At 44.7% G+C, this 25,314-nt stretch overlaps 1 protein-coding gene and 2 non-coding genes across 3 annotated transcripts; 2 read left to right on the forward strand and 1 right to left on the reverse strand.

Annotated features, from left to right (window-relative positions):
• Positions 1-1,393: 1,393 nt before the first annotated feature.
• Positions 1,394-23,851, reverse strand: LOC117397861 (immunoglobulin superfamily member 11-like). The gene is made up of 6 exons (XM_059013586.1): positions 23,723-23,851; positions 14,529-14,686; positions 8,174-8,372; positions 7,834-7,989; positions 2,115-2,237; positions 1,394-1,593 (listed from the first exon to the last, which is right to left on the reverse strand). The coding sequence occupies exons 1-6, from the start codon at positions 23,778-23,780 to the stop codon at positions 1,394-1,396; spliced, it is 894 nt and encodes a 297-aa protein (XP_058869569.1). The 5' UTR covers positions 23,781-23,851.
• On the forward strand, positions 18,183-18,286 carry LOC117397976 (small nucleolar RNA U13). Its single transcript, XR_004543839.3, has one exon. It is a non-coding gene; the product is annotated as a small nucleolar RNA U13 (small nucleolar RNA).
• On the forward strand, positions 23,080-23,182 carry LOC117397978 (small nucleolar RNA U13). The gene has a single exon (XR_004543840.3). It is a non-coding gene; the product is annotated as a small nucleolar RNA U13 (small nucleolar RNA).
• Positions 23,852-25,314: the final 1,463 nt, after the last annotated feature.

Raw genomic sequence — 25,314 nt, forward strand, 5'->3', positions numbered from 1 at the left:
AAAGTCTGCCGGAAGCCAGAACAGTAGTACAGTATGTCAGTTTTTCGTTAAGTAGATGGAAAACTGCAAAGCGGTGTGTAATTCAATACGTTAACGTAACATTATTCAGCTGGTTTCATGAAGCAAAATGAGTTAATTCTACAGGGTGACACAAAACCTTTGGCCAGAGCTGTACAATACAGTAGGTTGATCAAATCAGCCCCTTGGTCACATTGCATCGCCCCCAGTCTTTTTTTTTAATTTTTTTTTTTAGCCTTGTTTAAATAGTTATTACAGTGAAAACCACTTAATTGAATCACTGGTTAATTAGGTTAACAGCCTTAAACAGCCTGAGGTTAACAGTATTAAAAATAGCATTGTCTCATTCTTATTGTTGCGTAGACTAACAGTAGGCTTTTCTATTTCAATCATCACATCCTGGTAACCTTTTAAAATATGTTTTAGGCACCCCTGTGACTTCAAAAGAGTCCTCAGAGTCATTTACGCTCCAGGTACAACTGGTACCCCTGAATGTAACCATGAACGTGTCCCCCCTGCAACACTGTGCAGTTTGGCTTGGGTTTCACTGATTGACATCAGGACTGAAGACATTTTAATATCGGTATTTTATTGGCTTTAAGTTTAGAGAGAGGGAAATGGATAGTAATATAAAAAATGCCTAAGATTAAGTGAAGGAAATTTTCATACAGAATATATTCCATTAGCATCCTGCACATTTGTTCTAATTATTCTGCTTAATTGGTAATATTCCAGTTAATGCATAGAAGCATTGAAGATGAGTTCTATTAGTCTGTACATACTACTGGAGCAGCAGATGAAGCCTCTTTCAGTGGACACATCGATAGCCAGTGACACGTGCCTTATAAAGTACATTTTAATTGGGTATAACTTATAAATATGTATTGCAAATTGCAGTGTTTCTGTACTCCACTGAACAAGCACTGAACCCCCCTTTTTTCACTTTCCATAGAAACCTCTATTCCCAACAAAGGGTCCGTTTTTAACTCTTAAAGGGGCAATACCAATATACTGAACGTCACAACCAGGTGATTGCTTGCACTCTGATACTGTAACCATTACACTCTATTGAGGCCAAAGGTCAGTTTTAACAGTCTCCAGGGTGTGATGACTGAAACAGAACATGATACCAGAAGAAGACTTTAGTTAAAATATCAAGTTGTATTTAGAAATCATCACAATTGAGACCAGGTCCTAGTTAAGAACAGTCACCTGCACTCTGCTTTGGTTTTTAAGAGGCTCACGCCCTAGACCAGGGATCTCAGTCACTTTTATCTAGCTGTCTACTTGTGTGTCAGCTAGTCTGTCTGTAAAACAGTACGGTATTACAGTGTTTTCTCCTTACTGTGCGTGCGTGTGAGGGAGTGAGGGAGTGCTAAACAAATGATTTCCGCAGGAGTTCAGGGGTGTACCTGATCTCATTGTAGCACTCTTCTTCTTCCCCCTCTTCTCTCCACTTCCTGTCATGTCCCGAGCGATGGAACCACAGGACCAGAGCCAGCAGAGCCAGGAGAACCAGAGCCATGCAGAGAGTGAGAGAGACAGCCTGGAGAATACCTGCTGCACCGTGGCTTGCTGTAAGGGAGCGAGGGTAAAAATAACCTGTACACACAGAACACAGTACTTCACGTTTGAGTAATTTGAAACACGCTGAGATAAAATATAACACCCCTTGTTGAATGAGGAAACAATTTGCAACATGGAATATTGGACTTATTGGAGCCCCATCATTTCCCAAATGAACAGCAGTAAGCTGTTACGGTCTACTCAAATCTTAACCCATGTATCAGAGATTACACCCAATTTGTTCCACTGAACAACATGTTTTTATTGGTTAGTTGTGCATGTTGGAAACATTGCTTTATTTATTTATTTTACTGTTTACACTAGAAGTCAATAGTGTGTCACTCATGATTAGTGACCAGTTTTGTCCCAGTGTGTTAAAACATAACTTGCCTGGGTTCTTACTGAAATATTATCATTTCGATGTTAGTGAATACAGAATACATACCTTGGGGAAACCTGCTTAACTAGTAGAGAGAGAGAGAGACAGATGAGAGGACAAAGCACAGACAAACAGAACTTTGAATACTCACTGCTGTAGACTGAGAGATCCACAGAGCAGGCCTCTGTTCCATGAGGATTGGACACAGTGCAGCGATAGAGTCCTGAATTCTGTGCAGAAATGTTCAGAATCCGGACAGTCCCTTTGAGAGAGCCTGGAGTGGAGGACAGACCGAGAGAGAGATTGGGAGGATGAGAGGTCAGAGGGGACAGAAAAGAGTACAGAGGGAGAAAGGAGACCAGTCTCACCTCCCTGTCCAGTGAGACGCGGAGTATGGGACAGGACGTAGAGAGAGGACAGGGCAGCAGGAGTTACAGTGTACTTGAATGATTTGCATTAGTTCTAGCTATCTAAATTAACAGTAAGTAGTCCAAGATTACTGCTTATCAGTGTCTCTAAAACCTTAATTATTGTATTAAGTTATTAAGTGTGTTAGGATCACTACATATGATCTATCTTTTTATGCAACCTGCTGAATAATACATTTTGAGTTTTTTGTGTTCTGTATGAATTGTTTGTATTAATCAGGTATGTGTGTCTCTGGGTGCTTATATGTGTACAGTATTAGCATGATTTTCAAAAGGGGCAAAATAAGAACGACTAGTTTTTTTTAATGCTTTTTAAAGCCCGATTAATGAAACCTAATCACTTTATTTCAGTATTTTAAAGGTTATAAAAGTGGATACACAATGTGATTTATATAAACTATTGGAAAGCTAATTCTTTAGTGACCAAATCACTTTTAGATCTAGGCTTCCCTCTTATTTTGCCCCTTTTAAAAATCAAGCTGTTGTGTTCATATAATCTATTACCACATTGTTAGAAACATCAGCAGGTTTTCCATTTTTTCAAGTTTTCTACTGATAAACTGCAACTTACAAATTTGCCTGTTAGTGTAGCTACAGCTGAGCGCAGCTTGTCAAAATTGAAAATAATCAAGACTTATTTTCGATCAAACATGAACCTTGAAAGGCTAAATGGCCTTGCAGAAATCTCAATTGAACGGGACATATGCCAATCCTTGAGTCCACAAAGCTATGAAGCTCCACTTTCAAACAGTGAATGGTGGGGGTGGGGGGGCCTTTTTTTTCGCAGAGGCCCCCAAAATTGCTAGAACAGGCCCTGAGAAAGGGCTCCAGTCTGAGAGAAGCCACACGCTCCAGCCTCAGTAAGGGCTCCAGTCTGAGAGAAGCCACGCGCTCCAGCCTCAGTAAGGGGTCCAGTCTGAGAGAAGCCACACGCTCCAGCCTCAGTAAGGGCTCCAGTCTGAGAGAAGCCACACGCTCCAGCCTCAGTAAGGGCTCCAGTCTGAGAGAAGCCACGCGCTCCAGCCTCAGTAAGGGCTCCAGCCTGAGAGAAGCCACGCGCTCCAGCCTCAGTAAGGGCTCCAGTCTGAGAGAAGCCACACGCTCCAGCCTCAGTAAGGGCTCCAGTCTGAGAGAAGCCACACGCTCCAGCCTCAGTAAGGGCTCCAGTCTGAGAGAAGCCACGCACTCCAGCCTCAGTAAGGGCTCCAGTCTGAGAGAAGCCACACGCTCCAGCCTCAGTAAGGGCTCCAGTCTGAGAGAAGCCACGCGCTCCAGCCTCAGTAAGGGCTCCAGCCTGAGAGAAGCCACGCGCTCCAGCCTCAGTAAGGGCTCCAGTCTGAGAGAAGCCACACGCTCCAGCCTCAGTAAGGGCTCCAGTCTGAGAGAAGCCACGCGCTCCAGCCTCAGTAAGGGTTCCAGTCTGAGAGAAGCCACGCGCTCCAGCCTCAGTAAGGGCTCCAGCCTGAGAGAAGCCACACGCTCCAGCCTCAGTAAGGGCTCCAGTCTGAGAGAAGCCACGCGCTCCAGCCTCAGTAAGGGCTCCAGTCTGAGAGAAGCCACACGCTCCAGCCTCAGTAAGGGCTCCAGTCTGAGAGAAGCCACGCGCTCCAGCCTCAGTAAGGGCTCCAGTCTGAGAGAAGCCACACGCTCCACTCAGTAAGGGCTCCAGTCTGAGAGAAGCCACACGCTCCAGCCTCAGTAAGGGGGTAACTTCAGGTAACTCAGGTAACTTCAGACAATGGTTGATGGGGTCAACACTCGGGCCAGGGCAGCAAGCTCCGTGCTCGTTGCAAAAACAGATCTTGTGCTCAGAGATGCGACAAATGAGGGGGGAGCAAAATCTTGGAAGTTGGCTTGTGTTGACGATCTGATAACTCATTGCAGGCCTGTTACATAAGACCCCCTCAGCAGAACCCTGCAGAATGGAGACTAACACCAGACACAGCCCAGTCAGTTTTCAACAACTTGCAACACAATGAAACAAACAGCGGTACAATGTTATGTTTGAACTGCGCATATACGTATGTGCAAACTGGTTAAGAGTGAAATGAAATGGATTCTGTTCAACAGTAAGTGTGTCTAATTTATGTTATGTACCACTGGAACTGTCAGTATCATACCAGGCACTTTAAGGGGCATTGAAGCAAATGTGTCCCAGAAGCCAGAACATAGACCAACGTTTTGTCGTCCACGGCCAGTACCATATGCAATCAGACCAAAAGTGGATGCAGAATTGATTCGTTCAGTGGAAGCTGGAATTTTGTCACCTATGGAGTTTAGTGATTTGGCCACACCTATTGTACCTGCTGTGAAGAAAGATGGCTCTGTAAGAATATGTGGGGATTTTAAAGTAACGATAAACCCTGCCCTGTGTGTAGAGCAATACCCGATTCCACGCATTGAGGATCTGTTTGCTTCTCTAGTGGGAGGTCAGCACTTTACCAAACTAGATTTGTCCCATGCTTACCTACAAATGAGGGTGGAAAATACCTGTCTATCACCACAGAATCGTTTACCCTTTGGTATTGCCTCAGTTTCAGCTTTGTTCCAAAAGGTTATGGATCGGGTGTTACAGGGCCTGCCCAATGTACACTGTTATCTGGACGACGTTCTAGTGACTGGGAGGAATGGTGCTGAACATCTCAAGAACCTTGACATGGTTTTGCAGCGTCTGGAGGACTTCGGTCTGCGAGTCAAGGCAATTGATGCAAAAAGGCCTGCATAAATCACTACGAAAGTAGCAGTGATTATGGACGCACCAGCACCAGGCAATGAGAGTCAATTGCGTTCATTCTTGGGTCTGTTAAATTATAAAAGCAGATTCATACCAAGTCTTGCAACTATCCTGAATCCACTTAATGTTTTGCAGGGCAAGGGCAAGCCATGGTATTGGTCTGAGGACTGTGAGGAAGCATTTAAGAGGGCCACAGAGCAGCTGATGTCACAAGACATGCTTACACAGTTTGACTCAAATCTTTCAATCAGGCTTGCTTGTGATGCATCACTGTATGGCGTGGGTGCAGTCATTTCCCATGTTGTGCAAAATGGTGATGAAATGTCAATTGCTTTAGCAGCCAGGACTCTTAGCAAGGCTGAACAAAACTATGCACAAATTGAGAGGGAGGACCTGGGAATAGTGTTTGGGGTCTGCAAGTTCCACCAGTACCTATATGGGCATGAATTTACCCTCATCACTGACCATTGCCCTCTCACCATAATTTTGGTCCTAAGAAGGGCATCCCATCACTAGCAACACTGGGCTCTTTTGCTGTCAGCCCACACATACAACACTGAATAAAAAAGGCTGCACTTCACAGAATGCTGATGGGCTCTCCAGATTGCCATGACAGCGAGCTAGGGCTCTGGACTCTTGACCGGAGGGTTGTGGGTTCAATCCCAGGTGGGGGACACTGCTGCTGTAACCCTTGAGCAAGGTACTTTACCTAGATTGCTCCAGTAAAAACCCAACTGTATAAATGGGTAATTGTATGTAAAAAAATAATGTGATATCTGTATAATGTGAAATAATGTAATATCTTGTAACAACTGTAAGTCGCCCTGGATAAGGGCGTCCGCTAAGAAATAAATAATAATAAAATAATAATGACAGGTGATGCACAATTACAAAGCGATCTATTTATGTCAGTCAAATTGAGTAATCGAGAAGGAAAAAAAAAAGTAACATTTGTGTTTGTAACCTCCAAATACATATTAGTAAAAATAATATAGGATTTATAGTGTTGCACTTACTTATTAAGAGACAAATTAATTTACTTTAACAAAATTATTTATTGATCATATTTTGATATGTTGTAAACAAAACATTGCCCTTTTAAAATGACTCCTACGCGTTTTGAGAGACGGTGTTCTTAGAGGCACGTATTGTACTACCAAGTCTGCGATTTGTTATTTTAACAAAACAATGCAGCACAGGTTCACTTTTTTATTTGAATGGTGATGTTATTTTATGTATTTTTTAATTTAGTGTGTCCATGTGACAGGGTGGCTGGGTGGTGACGTCAGGCCAGATGCAGGAAGTAAAAATACTGACACCAGTACTGCAGATTTCAAACAAAAAGACGCGGCGCGCAGTTTTATTTTTAAATAACAAAAATAAATAAAAGGTTTTAACAAAAAGAAACTTGCTCACAGAGAGAAATAAAAAAGGTAAACAAAACAAATCTCGAACACAAAAATAACACAGGTCAGGCTGGGTAATAGCCTTCACTGTTCCTGTATGTTTTTTCGTTTAGTTTCGTTTTCTCTCTCCTCGCTCTCTCCGCTTCTCTCATACATCCACCCCGAATGCAGCGAGCTGCAGGCTTTTATAGCGTGGCCGAGGGGTTTAACTGGCTAGTAATTAGTCTATTACCCCTCGGCCACAATCTGCACAAGTTTATTAAATTACTGTGGATGGGGCTTCCCATCCACGCTACTAAACAATACAAAAAACAATCGGCTACGCCGTCCTAAATACACAAACAAAACAATAACAAAACCCGCGGCGTTTCGCCGTCATATTTACAATAACTAAATACAGAAATAATAACAGAACACACAGCACCTCGCCGTCATAAATATAAAAAATCATAATAAACAAACACAAAACAATAATCTGCACAGGGGCGGAGGGGGAACCCCGTTCAAAAAATAAATACATTTTACAGGGCACTTCGCCCTGTTACAGTCCAATTATAATTTCCCCCCCCAATTTTCTTCCAATTTGGAATGCCCAATCGCTTTTCTCCTCACCGCAGCAATTCCCCATATGGCTCAGGAGACCCGAAGATTCAGAGGGCATCCTCTGATCCCATGACCAAGCCAACTTTTTTTTCACCCAGGAACTTGAGAGCGGATGTCAGCGAGCTACTCACCTCTGAAGGACAAAGGCCAGCCCTGCAGGTGTCTGCTCTGAGCTCACTGGGCACCTGGCCAGCAGGGTTCGCTGTAGAGCGAAGAGGAGAAACAGTCCCTACTGGTTTTACCTCCCTAACCCACGTGAGCGCCTGGGCCAATGCGACGCTCCCTTTGGAGTCTCCAGTGAAGACCACCTACTTTGCACAGCCAGGATGCAAACCTGTGCTGTGTGACTCCCCCCTGTGAACCACCATTGTGATGGTATTTTAATATAATCATTATAATTATTTTAATCATTTAATATAACCATTAGGCGACAGCAGGGCTGGGAGGTGGTGGTACATCTGGTAAAGTCAAATGTACCAAGGCCCCAAATTTCTCTCAATGGGACTGTTTGTATCCACTTAATTTTTTTAATTAACTGTTAATAACTGTTTTTGTGGAAGAGCTGTATTGATTGTAACTGATATTGTAGCCACAGTTGAATGCAATTTTTAAAAATGTAATTATCCTAACAACTTTTTCCTAGTGAAAGATATATTGATATATTGTAAGTGAGATAAATGGTGGTAAAGCAGTTCATACCCTCCTTGTTCACAGGCAGGGCGATCTGATCTGGTTCCAGTTTGTCCCAGCGCAGCTCCGGTACTGGGACCCCCTCTTCCACTGAGCAGGACAGAGAGATGCTGCCCCCCTCATCTGCCTGGCCATCCCACAAACAGAGAGGGGAGGAAGGGGGAGCTGCAGAAAGAAGCAGAGTGGAAGAGAGACAAGAGTGGTAATGCACCAATTCTCTTGTGAACTGCAGGCCTGACACACTGTGTAAGACAGGCAGAAGTTTACTAAGGGCAGTGAGGTTCATATCCCCAATCTCTGGATTCCTTGGTACAGCAGGGCTGTTGACATGGACAGACAGTTGGTTTACCGAGGATAGTTAGGCTCAGCTCCCCTATCCCTGGCGCACCGGGTTCGGGAGGGTTGTTCACTACACAGCGATACGTCCCGGCGTCAGACAAGCTCGTTGAGTTGAGGACGATGTCGGCACTCAGCGGAACAGATCTAAAACTGACACGGCCAATCAGAGAGGGACTCTCTATCACCTGACCACGATCATACACTATCACCTAAGAGGCAGAAAGATATTTCACATCATGAACAAAGACCAGTCACAATCTGAGAGATTTTGTAAAAAAGAAATAAAGAAAAGACTACAGCCCACCACCCCTTTGACTAAATGGAAACTGAAAAATAGATGCCTGAAGAGAGGGAGTGAGACAGCACTTGTGAGATTAGCAAAGGCCCTTTTTTCTGTCCATTCTTATGCTTCTCGATCTTAGTGCTGCGTTTGATACATTCCAACAGTAAATCTGTGTGTCAGGCACTGAGTGCTCTTGGTTCAAACCATACCTCCCCTGTAGTTAGCATTAATAGTCACTGTTAAATATCTACATGTTACTGTTACGTGAGTCTGTCATTATAAAACTGGGATTGCGTTGCTATACTGATGTACCTTTTCTTGAAAACAGACAATGCTGTCTCACTGACCTGGCTCTGACTGCTTTACTGAAATCTAAATGTGGATGTTAATAACTACAACTTAATTCTGTACCCCTTGATCTAACTCCTGAGGGACATAAACTCCAGTCCTCCACTGGTTAAAAAAACAGCTTAACTTCAAGGCTTGCATGTCTGCAAGACATTATTCTTTACCCTTCGTAACAACAGATCAAACCATCTTGTTTCCCCATGAACTGATTACTCTTTTTAAACCAGGCTCTATCCGGGCTTCAATTGGTTTCAAACGCTGTTGCCAGGATGTTAACCCTAACCAGTCCTTCTGAATATATTACACTTGTGCTGCTGCTTTGCAATGTCTGCCCGTCACTTGCAGGACTTCTGACCTATACAGTAAGGCTGAGCTCCTGACTCAGCAGCTACTGCATGGTGACCCATGCACCTTGTATAAACAGGGTTCCCTACCCTCTGATCCATGCACTCTGCACACCTTGTATAAACAGGGTACCCTACCCTCTGATCCATGCACTCTGCACACCTTGTATAAACAGGGTACCCTACCCTCTGATCCATGCACTCTGCACACCTTGTATAAACAGGGTACCCCACCCTCTGATCCATGCACTCTGCACACCTTGTATAAACAGGGTACCCTACCCTCTGATCCATGCACTCTGCACACCTTGTATTAACAGGGTACCCTACCCTCTGATCCATGCACTCTGCACACCTTGTATAAACAGGGTACCCTACCCTCTGATCCATGCACTCTGCACACCTTGTATAAACAGGGTACCCTACCCTCTGATCCATGCACTCTGCACACCTTGTATAAACAGGGTACCCTACCCTCTGATCCATGCACTCTGCACACCTTGTATAAACAGGGTACCCTACCCTCTGATCCATGCACTCTGCACACCTTGTATAAACAGGGTACTCTACCCTCTGATCCATGCACTCTGCACACCTTGTATAAACAGGGTACCCTACCCTCTGATCCATGCACTCTGCACACCTTGTATAAACAGGGTATCCTACCCTCTGATCCATGCACTCTGCACACCTTGTATAAACAGGGTATCCTACCCTCTGATCCATGCACTGTGCACACCTTGTATAAACAGGGTACCCTACCCTCTGATCCATGCACTCTGCACACCTTGTATAAACAGGGTACCCTACCCTCTGATCCATGCACTCTGCACACCTTGTATAAACAGGGTATCCTACCCTCTGATCCATGCACTTTGCACACCTTGTATAAACAGGGTATCCTACCCTCTGATCCATGCACTCTGCACACCTTGTATAAACAGGGTACCCTACCCTCTGATCCATGCACTCTGCACACCTTGTATAAACAGGGTATCCTACCCTCTGATCCATGCACTTTGCACACCTTGTATAAACAGGGTATCCTACCCTCTGATCCATGCACTCTGCACACCTTGTATAAACAGGGTACCCTACCCTCTGATCCATGCACTCTGCACACCTTGTATAAACAGGGTACCCTACCCTCTGATCCATGCACTCTGCACACCTTGTATAAACAGGGTATCCTACCCTCTGATCCATGCACTCTGCACACCTTGTATAAACAGGGTACCCTACCCTCTGATCCATGCACTCTGCACACCTTGTATAAACAGGGTACCCTACCCTCTGATCCATGCACTCTGCACACCTTGTATAAACAGGGTATCCTACCCTCTGATCCATGCACTCTGCACACCTTGTATAAACAGGGTATCCTACCCTCTGATCCATGCACTGTGCACACCTTGTATAAACAGGGTACCCTACCCTCTGATCCATGCACTCTGCACACCTTGTATAAACAGGGTACCCTACCCTCTGATCCATGCACTCTGCACACCTTGTATAAACAGGGTATCCTACCCTCTGATCCATGCACTTTGCACACCTTGTATAAACAGGGTATCCTACCCTCTGATCCATGCACTCTGCACACCTTGTATAAACAGGGTACCCTACCCTCTGATCCATGCACTCTGCACACCTTGTATAAACAGGGTATCCTACCCTCTGATCCATGCACTCTGCACACCTTGTATAAACAGGGTACCCTACCCTCTGATCCATGCACTCTGCACACCTTGTATAAACAGGGTATCCTACCCTCTGATCCATGCACTCTGCACACCTTGTATAAACAGGGTACCCTACCCTCTGATCCATGCACTCTGCACACCTTGTATAAACAGGGTACCCTACCCTCTGATCCATGCACTCTGCACACCTTGTATAAACAGGGTATCCTACCCTCTGATCCATGCACTCTGCACACCTTGTATAAACAGGGTACCCTACCCTCTGATCCATGCACTCTGCACACCTTGTATAAACAGGGTATCCTACCCTCTGATCCATGCACTCTGCACACCTTGTATAAAACAGGGTACCCTACCCTCTGATCCATGCACTCTGCACACCTTGTATAAACAGGGTACCCTACCCTCTGATCCATGCACTCTGCACACCTTGTATAAACAGGGTACCCTACCCTCTGATCCATGCACTCTGCACACCTTGTATAAACAGGGTATCCTACCCTCTGATCCATGCACTCTGCACACCTTGTATAAACAGGGTATCCTACCCTCTGATCCATGCACTGTGCACACCTTGTATAAACAGGGTACCCTACCCTCTGATCCATGCACTCTGCACACCTTGTATAAACAGGGTACCCTACCCTCTGATCCATGCACTCTGCACACCTTGTATAAACAGGGTATCCTACCCTCTGATCCATGCACTTTGCACACCTTGTATAAACAGGGTATCCTACCCTCTGATCCATGCACTCTGCACACCTTGTATAAACAGGGTACCCTACCCTCTGATCCATGCACTCTGCACACCTTGTATAAACAGGGTATCCTACCCTCTGATCCATGCACTCTGCACACCTTGTATAAACAGGGTACCCTACCCTCTGATCCATGCACTCTGCACACCTTGTATAAACAGGGTATCCTACCCTCTGATCCATGCACTCTGCACACCTTGTATAAACAGGGTACCCTACCCTCTGATCCATGCACTCTGCACACCTTGTATAAACAGGGTACCCTACCCTCTGATCCATGCACTCTGCACACCTTGTATAAACAGGGTATCCTACCCTCTGATCCATGCACTCTGCACACCTTGTATAAACAGGGTACCCTACCCTCTGATCCATGCACTCTGCACACCTTGTATAAACAGGGTATCCTACCCTCTGATCCATGCACTCTGCACACCTTGTATAAAACAGGGTACCCTACCCTCTGATCCATGCACTCTGCACACCTTGTATAAACAGGGTATCCTACCCTCTGATCCATGCACTCTGCACACCTTGTATAAACAGGGTATCCTACCCTCTGATCCATGCACTCTGCACACCTTGTATAAACAGGGTACCCTACCCTCTGATCCATGCACTCTGCACACCTTGTATAAACAGGGTACCCTACCCTCTGATCCATGCACTTTGCACACCTTGTATAAACAGGGTACCCTACCCTCTGATCCATGCACTCTGCACACCTTGTATAAACAGGGTATCCTACCCTCTGATCCATGCACTCTGCACACCTTGTATAAACAGGGTACCCTACCCTCTGATCCATGCACTCTGCACACCTTGTATAAACAGGGTATCCTACCCTCTGATCCATGCACTCTGCACACCTTGTATAAACAGGGTATCCTACCCTCTGATCCATGCACTCTGCACACCTTGTATAAACAGGGTATCCTACCCTCTGATCCATGCACTCTGCACACCTTGTATAAACAGGGTATCCTACCCTCTGATCCATGCACTCTGCACACCTTGTATAAACAGGGTACCCTACCCTCTGATCCATGCACTCTGCACACCTTGTATAAACAGGGTATCCTACCCTCTGATCCATGCACTCTGCACACCTTGTATAAACAGGGTATCCTACCCTCTGATCCATGCACTCTGCACACCTTGTATAAACAGGGTACCCTACCCTCTGATCCATGCACTCTGCACACCTTGTATAAACAGGGTACCCTACCCTCTGATCCATGCACTCTGCACACCTTGTATAAACAGGGTACCCTACCCTCTGATCCATGCACTCTGCACACCTTGTATAAACAGGGTACCCTACCCTCTGATCCATGCACTCTGCACACCTTGTATAAACAGGGTATCCTACCCTCTGATCCATGCACTTTGCACACCTTGTATAAACAGGGTATCCTACCCTCTGATCCATGCACTCTGCACACCTTGTATAAACAGGGTATCCTACCCTCTGATCCATGCACTCTGCACACCTTGTATAAACAGGGTACCCTACCCTCTGATCCATGCACTCTGCACACCTTGTATAAACAGGGTATCCTACCCTCTGATCCATGCACTCTGCACACCTTGTATAAACAGGGTACCCTACCCTCTGATCCATGCACTCTGCACACCTTGTATAAACAGGGTATCCTACCCTCTGATCCATGCACTCTGCACACCTTGTATAAACAGGGTATCCTACCCTCTGATCCATGCACTCTGCACACCTTGTATAAACAGGGTACCCTACCCTCTGATCCATGCACTCTGCACACCTTGTATAAACAGGGTATCCTACCCTCTGATCCAGGCACTCTGCACACCTTGTATAAACAGGGTACCCTACCCTCTGATCCATGCACTCTGCACACCTTGTATAAACAGGGTACCCTACCCTCTGATCCATGCACTCTGCACACCTTGTATAAACAGGGTATCCTACCCTCTGATCCATGCACTCTGCACACCTTGTATAAACAGGGTATCCTACCCTCTGATCCATGCACTGTGCACACCTTGTATAAACAGGGTACCCTACCCTCTGATCCATGCACTCTGCACACCTTGTATAAACAGGGTACCCTACCCTCTGATCCATGCACTCTGCACACCTTGTATAAACAGGGTATCCTACCCTCTGATCCATGCACTTTGCACACCTTGTATAAACAGGGTATCCTACCCTCTGATCCATGCACTCTGCACACCTTGTATAAACAGGGTACCCTACCCTCTGATCCATGCACTCTGCACACCTTGTATAAACAGGGTATCCTACCCTCTGATCCATGCACTCTGCACACCTTGTATAAACAGGGTACCCTACCCTCTGATCCATGCACTCTGCACACCTTGTATAAACAGGGTACCCTACCCGCTGATCCATGCACTCTGCACACCTTGTATAAACAGGGTATCCTACCCTCTGATCCATGCACTCTGCACACCTTGTATAAACAGGGTATCCTACCCTCTGATCCATGCACTCTGCACACCTTGTATAAACAGGGTACCCTACCCTCTGATCCATGCACTCTGCACACCTTGTATAAACAGGGTACCCTACCCTCTGATCCATGCACTCTGCACACCTTGTATAAACAGGGTACCCTACCCTCTGATCCATGCACTCTGCATACCTTGTATAAACAGGGTACCCTACCCTCTGACCCAAGTCTGCCTCGATTCACTTTCCAACCTCTGAGCTTCGTGCTGCTCTTAGAAATAGTGGCTTTGTTGACACCATTAAACATTAAAAAAACGTCGCTCTCCTTTGATGGAACAGATGACGTCTTTAGCCAATAACACAGAAGCTGTCTTCTAGTCTACAAAGGCGTTCCCTCAACCCGTCTTCATACTGAGAGATAGAAAAGGAATGTGTGAGATGCTGTATAGTGGTGACGGAGGGCGGGACCCACACCTGTGAAGGGGAGCTGGGTTCAGACAGCGGAGTGACGGTCCAGATGATATTGAGGCGAGACAGTGTAGCCATGGTAACGAAAGAGCACGGCAGCAGAACGGAGTCTCCACGCAGGACCTGCACACTCGTCTCTCTGACTGTCACCCTCACTGGATGGGCTGGGGAAGAGACGGAAAGAGGGAATCAATAAAGATATCCATTAGCATCTCTATCTATCTGTGGTTTGCCCAATAAAAGTGAGACAGTTTCCAAATTAAAACAAGACACAATTGGTACTAACTTGGCCCCCCACACACTACAAAGATTTTAGACACCAGGTAGAGTTTACAACAATGACCTTGTCCTTGTCTAAAATGTTGTTATTGAAGCTATACAACCAGTACATTTATTTTTTCTCCCTTGGGATACTGGGACAGTATGAAATTTGTAACACTTTCTAAAATGGATACAAGCTTTTAATAATTCAAAAATATAAACTGGATGATTTTTAGTTTATGATGACTTTTTGGGGAAATGGGGAAATTTGAAACTGGAAAAACAGCTATATCTGTCTGCTTTGTTTCTAGCACATTACAGCATGTTACTGTTAGAGAAGAATCTCTAATAGCACATCAGCATGTTACTGTTAGACTGTTAGAGAAGAATCTCTAATAGCTACAGCTATAGTACTCTGTGCCAGTAGCAGTCTCTGCTCACTCAGTTTCCTACAGTGGTTAGAATTTGATTGAATTTGTAGTTTTAAAGTTATTTTCATTTTAATGCTGGTTTTTGTGGTGAGTACATTCAAGTGTTTCAGAGGAGGCGGTTTGCTGTCTGCTCGGAGGGGCACTGCGTGAGAATGCTGTCCGCTCAGAGGGGGAGCTGTGTGAGAATGCTGCCCGCTCGGAGGGGCGCTGCGTGAGAATGCTGCCCGCTCGGAGGGGCACTGCGTGAGAATGCTGTCCGCTCGGAGGGGGAGCTGTGTGAGAATGCTGCCCGCTCGGAGGGGCACTGCGTGAGAATGCTGTCCGCTCGGAGGGGCGCTGTGTGAGAATGCTGCCCGCTCGGAGGGGCGCTGCGTGAGAATGCTGCCCGCTCGGAGGGGCACTGCGTGAGAATGCTGTCCGCTCGGAGGGGGAGCTGTGTGAGAATGCTGCCCGCTCGGAGGGGCACTGCGTGAGAATGCTGTCCGCTCGGAGGGGGCACTGCGTGAGAATGCTGTCCGCTCGGAGGGGCACTGTGTGAGAATGCTGTCTGCTCGGAGGGGAGCTGTGTGAGAATGCTGCCTGCTCGGCGGGGGCACTGCGTGAGAATGCTGTCCGCTCGGAGGGGGAGCTGTGTGAGAATGCTGTCCGCTCGGAGGGGGAGCTGTGTGAGAATGCTGTCTGCTCGGAGGGGCACTGCGTGAGAATGCTGTCCGCTCGGAGGGGAGCTGTGTGAGAATGCTGCCTGCTCGGAGGAGCACTGTGTGAGAATGCTGTCCGCTCGGAGGGGCGCTGTGTGAGAATGCTGTCCGCTCGGAGGGGCACTGTGTGAGAATGCTGTCCGCTCGGAGGGGCACTGCGTGAGAATGCTGTCCGCTCGGAGGGGCACTGTGTGAGAATGCTGCCCGCTTGGAGGGGGAGCTGTGTGAGAATGCTGTCCGCTCGTAGGGGCACTGCGTGAGAATGCTGTCCGCTCGGAGGGGCGCTGTGTGAGAATGCTGCCCGCTCGGAGGGGGAGCTGTGTGAGAATGCTGTCTGCTCGGAGGGGAGCTGTGTGAGAATGCTGCCTGCTCGGAGGGGGCACTGCGTGAGAATGCTGTCCGCTCGGAGGGGGAGCTGTGTGAGAATGCTGCCCGCTCGGAGGGGAGCTGTGTGAGAATGCTGCCCGCTCGGAGGGGCGCTGCGTGAGAATGCTGTCCGCTCGGAGGGGACACTGCGTAAGAATGCTGTCCGCTCGGAGGGGGCACTGCGTAAGAATGCTGCCCGCTCGGAGGGGCACTGCGTGAGAATGCTGTCCGCTCGGAGGGGCACTGCGTGAGAATGCTGTCCGCTCGGAGGGGCGCTGTGTGAGAATGCTGTCCGCTCGGGGGGGGAGCTGTGTGAGAATGCTGTCCGCTCGGAGGGGGCGCTGTGTGAGAATGCTGTCCGCTCGGGGGGGGAGCTGTGTGAGAATGCTGTCCGCTCGGAGGGGGAGCTGTGTGAGAATGCTGTCCGCTCGGAGGGGGAGCTGTGTGAGAATGCTGTCCGCTCGGAGGGGCGCTGTGTGAGAATGCTGTCCGCTCGGAGGGGGAGCTGTGTGAGAATGCTGTCCGCTCGGAGGGGCGCTGTGTGAGAATGCTGCCCGCTCGGAAGGGGAGCTGTGTGAGAATGCTGTCCGCTCGGAGGGGGAGCTGTGTGAGAATGCTGTCCGCTCGGAGGGGGAGCTGTGTGAGAATGCTGCCCGCTCGGAGGGGCGCTGCGTGAGAATGCTGTCCGCTCGGAGGGGCACTGCATGAGAATGCTGTCCGCTCAGCGGTGGAGCTGTGTGAGAATGTTGTCCGCTCGGAGGGGCGCTGCGTGAGAATGCTGCCCGCTCGGAGGGGCACTGCGTGAGAATGCTGTCCGCTCGGAGGGGCGCTGTGTGAGAATGCTGTCCGCTCGGAGGGGGAGCTGTGTGAGAATGCTGTCTGCTCGGAGGGGGAGCTGTGTGAGAATGCTGTCCGCTCGGAGGGGCGCTGTGTGAGAATGCTGTCCGCTCGGAGGGGGAGCTGTGTGAGAATGCTGTCTGCTCGGAGGGGGAGCTGTGTGAGAATGCTGCCCGCTCGGAGGGGCACTGTGTGAGAATGCTGCCCGCTCGGAGGGGGATACCTGCTCTCTGCAGCTAACCTTCTAGAACTCATTTCAGGCTGCGGGCCGCAGCACAAAGGAATATCCACTTGAAGCTGTCCTCAGGGCATCAGTTGATTCTAAAGGGTTAGGATTATGGTTGGGGTTAGGTTTTAGGGTTGGGGTTGGGTTAGGGTCAGGGCGGGCTGATGTCGGAGAGGTGCAGACCTCGGGAAGTGAAAGGTTGGCGTGCTAGACAAATGCCCTAGAATCATCTGATGCCCTGAGGACAGTGTCTAGTGGACCTCCTAGAATGGGCTTCCGTCCACAATTATTTTCTGGGACAGCAGACTTTCTGAACCCATTCGTTGTTGTTGTTTTAATGCAACACAAACCTGATTTACACTATGATGAATTATTTTAATATCAGACTAAATAGTACAAGCTGCATTACGTGTACAGTGGTATAATGTACGTAATGGTCCAAGTGGCATAGCTTTATTTTCAGTTTAACAAGACCGGTTTGAATTAAGCATACAATACAAATGGAAAGGCTATTAGGAAATGGTTATATGTTTTTTGTTATTTTATGTAAAAATAGACAAAATAAAAGTTTTTACTGATGTATTTCTTTTAATAGAAATACTAAGAATGAATCACCCAGAAGCCACCAGTATGAATACATTATCACAGGCAATGTCCTGGTCTAACTTTATTAGGATTTTGAGTTAATTATAACAGAAGGTTGCATATTTGACACAAAGGACTGGCATATTTTTATTAATGTGCTGTCGTAACTTATTAAATGAAACTAAACATTTTAGACACCGCCACTTGAAAAGTGGCAGACGTAGTTGGGTAGCGTTGGAGCGATGCAGCATCATTGATCCTTCTGGTTCAGACAAGTGATGAATGGGTTGATCATGTGATTGCTGCATGACACGTGCTGCCTTTCAATCTTGTTACGACTAGCACAACACCCTTCTGATTCTGAACCTAAGATGTTTGTTTTTACTTCTGAAGTTTTCAGTGTCTCCATACTTCAAATAAAGTTAACAATTATTCACTTTGTATCTCAGCACATAATTGTTTGTGAACTATAATTCTTAAATTGATACTACAGTCAATTAGCCTTCTGTACTTAAATCAGTAATTCTAAACACATTTGTGTAAGCTCTTTCTTACATTCCTGTTTTACATTACACAGATGTAAGCCTCTTCCATTACTTTATATATAAATAATACTGTTAATAAAATCATACAGATTGGTGAACTTCAATGCAGTAAAAAAAGACAGGTAGTGGTTGAAAATAGGTCTATATCTTCTGCTACTAAAATTGCACATTGTACAACAGCATCTGCCATCATTTCCTTCTGCATGGTCAGGACTGTTTGTGACAAATCAGACTGATGATGGGCTTGACAGAGTTCCGTTAATAATAAAATAGGACTCCCTGTGAAATCCATACAGGCTTTACAACCTCTAAAACACTCTTATTTGATCAATGAAGTGGGTAAAAGCATTGGTTTAGTGTGCACTTTAATAACACTGAGAAACTAGTGAACAGGGTTCGCATTTTCTTCCCTTTTAAAGTATGAAATGTAAAATAAATGATTCTGATTTCTACATCTCCCTCTCTCTTTATCTATTCTACCCTCCCTCTTGTCCCACACTCATTAATTACTCCATCATTAGCACCCTGCGGTTCACTGGATCTGTGTGAAACAATCACCTCTGCCTGTCATTAATTAGGAGTGACAGATCAACTCAAACGAGAGAGAGAGAGAGAGAGAGCACAATGTGTCTTATATTGCTTAAATGAACCGAGAGAATATTCCACTATAATACTTAGTCAAAAATGATACACAGAGCAGTCAACAGAACTACTAATACAATATATATATATATATATATATATATATATATATATATATATATATATATATATATATATATATATACACATACTTTTTTTCATTGTGCTGACTGAATTAAGTGGGGTTTATAACACCCTGTAATCAATGAATATACAGAAGCAACACTGGCAACAGAAAAAGTGAGAAAAAATATAACATTTTATTTTGACATATTTTAAAAAGACACTTATACAAAAAGTACAGTATTTCCTCCAAGCTAATGTTAGTACTGAACCACTTTACATCTAATCTTAAAGATACTGTATTCAATAAAATGTCCCCCATCTTTATATTCAAACCCTCCACGTTATTCCGTTTTATAATATTTACACTGATTTGTTTTTTAAATATGACTTCATTTACTTACTGCCCTGCATTTGCCCCTGGTTAATACAGCTTTGCACCAACAATTGTGTTCTGTAGTCTAAAAGCCACGACAGCTTTCCATAGCTCACATTCACAATCAAAAGATGGACGGCCTGCAGATGTATTATAGATGTGACGCTATGGTTAGCAGCGGAAAGGACTATCCACAAGAAACTCAGGGCATCAGATGATTCTAAGGCATTTGCCAAGCACTCCCACCTTTCACTTCCCACGCTCAACACCTCTCCGACATCAACCCACGCTGACCCTAACCCAACCCCAACCCTAAAACCTAACCCTAACCCAAAACCTAACCCTAAATCTTAAGAATCATCTGATGTCCTGAAGACAGTTTCTACTGGATATTCCTATGTTTTGCCTACGGTTATGGTTTCAACTGTTTGGAGTTTGAAGCATTTGTGATATTGTCTATTTAAATCTGTGATGGTCTTTCAATAGAATGATTACTTTCAAAGATAAAAGAGGGCTCAAAATGTTACAATTGTGTGCAGTGCAAATTATAATGTACATTTTCAGCAGACCTGGAGAAAAAACTGTAATATATCTACAGCTAGCCTATAGTCTCCTACCGACAACAGAAATCTGATTTACATGATGATGAATTATTTTAATATCAGACTAAATGTGATAGGTGTTACAGAAACTAGGTTGTCTGAGAGTGATGGAGATGAATATAATATTAGTGGGTACACACTGTATAGGAAAGACAGGCAGGACAGAAGAGGCGGAGGGGTAGCGCTATACATAAGAAATAGTCTTGAAGCCCAGGTGTTAAATCAGGACAAAGAAAACAATGCAGAATCAATATGGGTCAGAATAATGGACAAAAATTCAAAGGGCATAATAATAGGAGCATGCTATAGACCGCCAAATTCAGACGCTGAGCAAAATAATCTGTTATACAATGACATTCGAAATGCGTGTAGAAAAGGAGAAGCCATACTAATGGGGGATTTCAACTTACCCAGTATAAAATGGGAGAACCCGGTGGGGAGCACGACGGACGAAATTGAAATGGTGGAAATGACAAATGACTGCTTCCTAACGCAATTTGTCAAGGCACTGACTAGAGGGGAGGCATGCCTTGATTTAGTCTTTTCAAATAATGAAGACAGAATAACTAAAACAGAGGTCAGAGAGCCATTGGCAAACTCAGACCACAACATGGTCTCATTTGAAGTATTTTTTAAAACCCCAAAAGTATTGACTAAAGCTAAGGTTTACAATTTTAGAAAAGCAAACTATGAAGGTATGAAACAGAGACTAACAGAAGTAGATTGGAGTAAAATAGAGAAACATCCACAGAAAAAGGATGGCTGTTTTTTTTAAAAATGTAGTACTAGATGCGCAAAACAATTTCATCCCAAAAGTAGACAAATCTAAATCTAAAACAAAATGGCCAAAATGGTTTAATAGATCAATTAAAAAAAATATTCAGCGAAAAAAGGCACTTTACAGAGCGTTTAAAAGGGACCGAAAACAAAGCACACAGAAAGAGTACTTGGAACTGCAAACACAAGTCAAAAAGGAAGTTAGAAAGGCCAAGAGAGAGATAGAAATCAATATTGCTAAGGGGGCTAAAACCAATTCCAAAATGTTTTCCAATATTATAACAGCAAGAGAACATTCAAAGAGGAGGTTAAATGTCTAAGAGACACAAATGGCAAAATCATAGATGAAGAAAAAAAAATAGCAAATATATTAAATGATTACTTTTCACAGGTCTTTACAAAGGAGGACACGGACAACATGCCACACATGTCGACCTGTTCCTATCCAATTTTAAATAACTTTAGCATAACAGAGGCAGTAGTGAGAAAGGGACTAGGAGCTCTTAAAATAAACAAATCCCCTGGGCCGGATGAGATCCTCCCAATAGTACTCAAAGAAATGAAAGAAGTTATTTACAAACCGCTAACCAAGATCATGCAACAGTCTCTTGACACAGGGGTTGTACCGACAGACTGGAAAATAGCAAACGTAATACCAATCCACAAAAAGGGAGACAAAACCGAACCAGGTATCTACAGACCAATAAGCCTGACTTCTATTATATGTAAACTTATGGAAACTATAATAAGATCCAAAATGGAAAATTACCTATATGGTAACAGTATCCTCGGAGACAGTCAGCATGGTTTTAGAAAAGGGAGATCGTGTCTAACTGACCTATTTGACTTTTCTGAGGATGCAACATTGAAAATTGATAATTGCAAGCATACAACATGGTTTATTTAGATTTCCAGAAAGCTTTTGACAAAGTCCTGCATAAAAGATTAATTCTCAAACTGAACGCAGTAGGGATTCAAGGAAATGCATGCACATGGATTAGGGAGTGGTTAACATGTAGAAAACAGAAAGTACAATCGGGGCTACTAATTTGCATATGCGCTGCGCATGCAGGCAAAGGTAAGTCAAAAATAATAAATCTGGATCAGCCACAGACTTAAATAAATAAATAAATAAATAAATAAACAAATCCAGATTTATTCTTTTTGATTTACCTTCGACCGCATTTGCATGGAACGAGTTACCCACGGATATCAGGACTGCTCAGTCCCTGACCACCTTCCGGTGCCTCCTCAAGACACACCTGTTCAGAGAGCCTCTGTAAACATCACCATTCTCAATTATACTGGGCTATATGGCACCCAATTGTATCAGTACTTGCACCAGCTTGCACTGACATGTCCATACCTTGCCACATTCAGTTACTGCTGCTAACTATAGCTACTTACTGTATCTTGTATTTGATTTTACTCTTATAGGTAACCGTATTCACGTTGTTTGTAATTGTTTTTATCTGAAATCACTATCATCCATTTATCATACTTACTACGTTTTCTTCATGGACTTTACTCATATAAGCAAATATTTACTATAAATTGTAACTGCTCCATGTGCAAAATGTGAACCCAGGTGTTCATTGATTAATGATCAACCAGCACTGGCCACATGGTATAGAATCCAGATCCTTTGTTGAGGGTTTCTGGTAAAGGGAAAGGACTGGTAGCAGCAGGTTGCGCTCGCTGTCTCTATGATAGCCCAGCTTGGATGCAGTTGTTTAATTGGTTAATAGAAGTGCACCGCCCTGCTGAACTGCAGTTTTCCACTCCATGTCTGCTATTCATGCCAAATTTACATTCAAAGCAAACTCATTTTATTTGCAACAAAACACTCACAATATCTACATGCAAGGCCTCTGCCCTGCCACAAATACAAAAAAAGAAATGAATTTAAAAGTAATCAGGGATTACTAATTTGCATATTTTGCAGCATATATATGGCATTTTCAATCGTGACATTCTGGTAAGGGTTTTTTTTTTCCATGTCTCTATTACTGCCTGCAGTCAGTACAGGGTGTGATGCATACAGCTCTATGTCCTTCATAACTTATATTTAAAATAAAATGTTTAGACACCGCCATCTTCAAAGTGACAGACGTAGTTGGCTAACGTTGGAGTGAAACTATTTTATTGATCCTTCTGGTTCAGACAAGTGATGAATGGGTTGATCACGTGATTGCTGCGTGACATGTGCCGCCTTTTAATCTTGTTACGACTGGCACAACACCCTCTGATTCTGAACTTTAGGAAAGATTTTTTTTTTTTAATGAAAGAAGCTGAAGGAAAAAAGTCATATGTTTATATTAGCACTTAAATATCTGTTTAGAATGATCGTTAATTAATTTCTGCACATAACTGTAAAAATGCTCAGTATTACATCTGTAGGTACTTTTCAGTATTCCGTATTTTTTATTACGTTTTTTTTAAAATTGTGTTTTAATTTAAGCGGACAGCCACAAGTAAGACAAAAATGATTTAGGATATACAAATAGGTGACCTAGTTGAATAAATCCAATATGAATGCCAGTCACAAGGCATTTTCAATCGTGACATTCTGCTAAGGGTACCAGACTTCACAACAAGAGACCCCGAATACAATAATGTGATACTGATCATACTTCCAGACCGTTGTAAGAAGCTACTAATAATCAAGAACAGTAACTTGGATGTATTTAAAAAAAAAAACACGTTGCAAAAAACATCTTCAACAACTCAACTGCCTTTACTGTGTGATTAATTACTAGATTTTTTTTGTTTTCTACAGTTTGTTACTCACCATTTTGAAATGCACTGCTTATCAGTAAGGTGATCACACACAGCCCCAGTCCTTCCATTGCTTCAGTCTCCTTCGCATTCAGTTGCGTGACTGTGTCCTCCCCCCTCTCTGCAAACACACTGACCCCCCGAACTTAATTAAACTATTGAGTCAGTCTCTCTCTCTCTCTCTCTCTCTCTCTCTCTCTCTCTCTCTCTCTCTCTCTCTCTCTCTCTCTCTCTCTCTCTCTCTCTCTCTCTCTCTCTCTCTCTCTCTCTCTCTCTCTCTCTCTCTCTCTCTCTCTCTCTCTCTCTCTCTCTCTCTCTCACTCTCTCATTGGTACTGCCTGGCTGTGTCTGCTTCTTCAGCTGCTAGTAGTATACCCTGCTAACGAAGCTTACTGTAGGGTTGGATTTTAATAAGCGTGCTGCTATACTTGCAGCATCATTTAAAACCTGCAATTTAGCAAAAACAAAACAAACAAAAAAACAGCAACTCTGATAAAAAATGACTTATGGTTTGGGGGCATTTTATGCACTGATAGCATAAATAATTGCACAGTTTTGATTATTTGGTACTTTTTAAAAGCCACCTGTTAAGATAGTGCAGCGATAATTCAAATGATACATAGTTACTAAGATCATTTGACAAAATGTGCTTATTACTATAATACTGATTTAAGTTATTTTACCATCACCCAGCCTACCTGTCTGACCGAATCTCAACCCTCCCTCAAGCAGGACCTCTGCATGCAGGACTGTCCTAATGTGATGGCATTCGCATGCAGAGGCACATTTTGACAGGATGTAAGGTGGCCCTTAGCCAAGGACAGTTTACTTGGCACCATGACCAGGTGCTGTGATGTTTGGCCTTAGCATTGGAAGACAAGCGTAACATGACCAATAAGTTGCCACCTGTTCCATCAAAGCATTACACACAAAAGACAACATTCCTCCGCCCAGGAGAGCAACCACCAAGAAAAGGTGTTAAAACCAAACCTCGCCCAGGACAACTGGAAGCTGCTAGAGACTGGAAAATGCTGGCAGATGTTGGTCAACGGCTTATTTCTCCACCTGAGATTGCCACCACTAATCTTCGACTAGATATTGTCTTGTGGTCTGGATCAGCACGCCTTGTTCACCTGGTAGAGTTAACAGTGCCATGGGAGGACGCTGTAGATGAGGCGTATGAGAGGAAGAAACTGCGGTATGCTCAACTAGCCACTGAAGCGGAACAGCGAGGATGGAGAGCCCAGGTTTACCCAGTGGAAGTGGGTTGTCGAGGATTTGTGGCACACTCTACAACCAGGTTTCTCAGAGACGACGGATTCAGTGGCAAAGAGTTGCGTCGCACAGTGAAGAACTTATCTGAAGCAGCAGAGAGGAGCAGCAACTGGCTGTGGTTGAGACGGAAAGATTCTGGCTGGGGATCTCAAGCACAATAGAAAGAAAGAAACGCTGATGTACAGGTAAGTAAGCTGGGCTGAGTTGAGTGATGCTGGGATGCCAGAATCACCGTCGAGCCCTCTTGAGGTGTCGTGGGCTAGTCGACGAAACACTGAGGATGGAAGGTGCCCACTTGAAGACCCCAGAGATGTACCCTACTTAGCTCAA

This window comes from Acipenser ruthenus, chromosome 46 (assembly GCF_902713425.1).
Source record: "Acipenser ruthenus chromosome 46, fAciRut3.2 maternal haplotype, whole genome shotgun sequence".
Lineage (NCBI taxonomy): Eukaryota > Metazoa > Chordata > Actinopteri > Acipenseriformes > Acipenseridae > Acipenser > Acipenser ruthenus.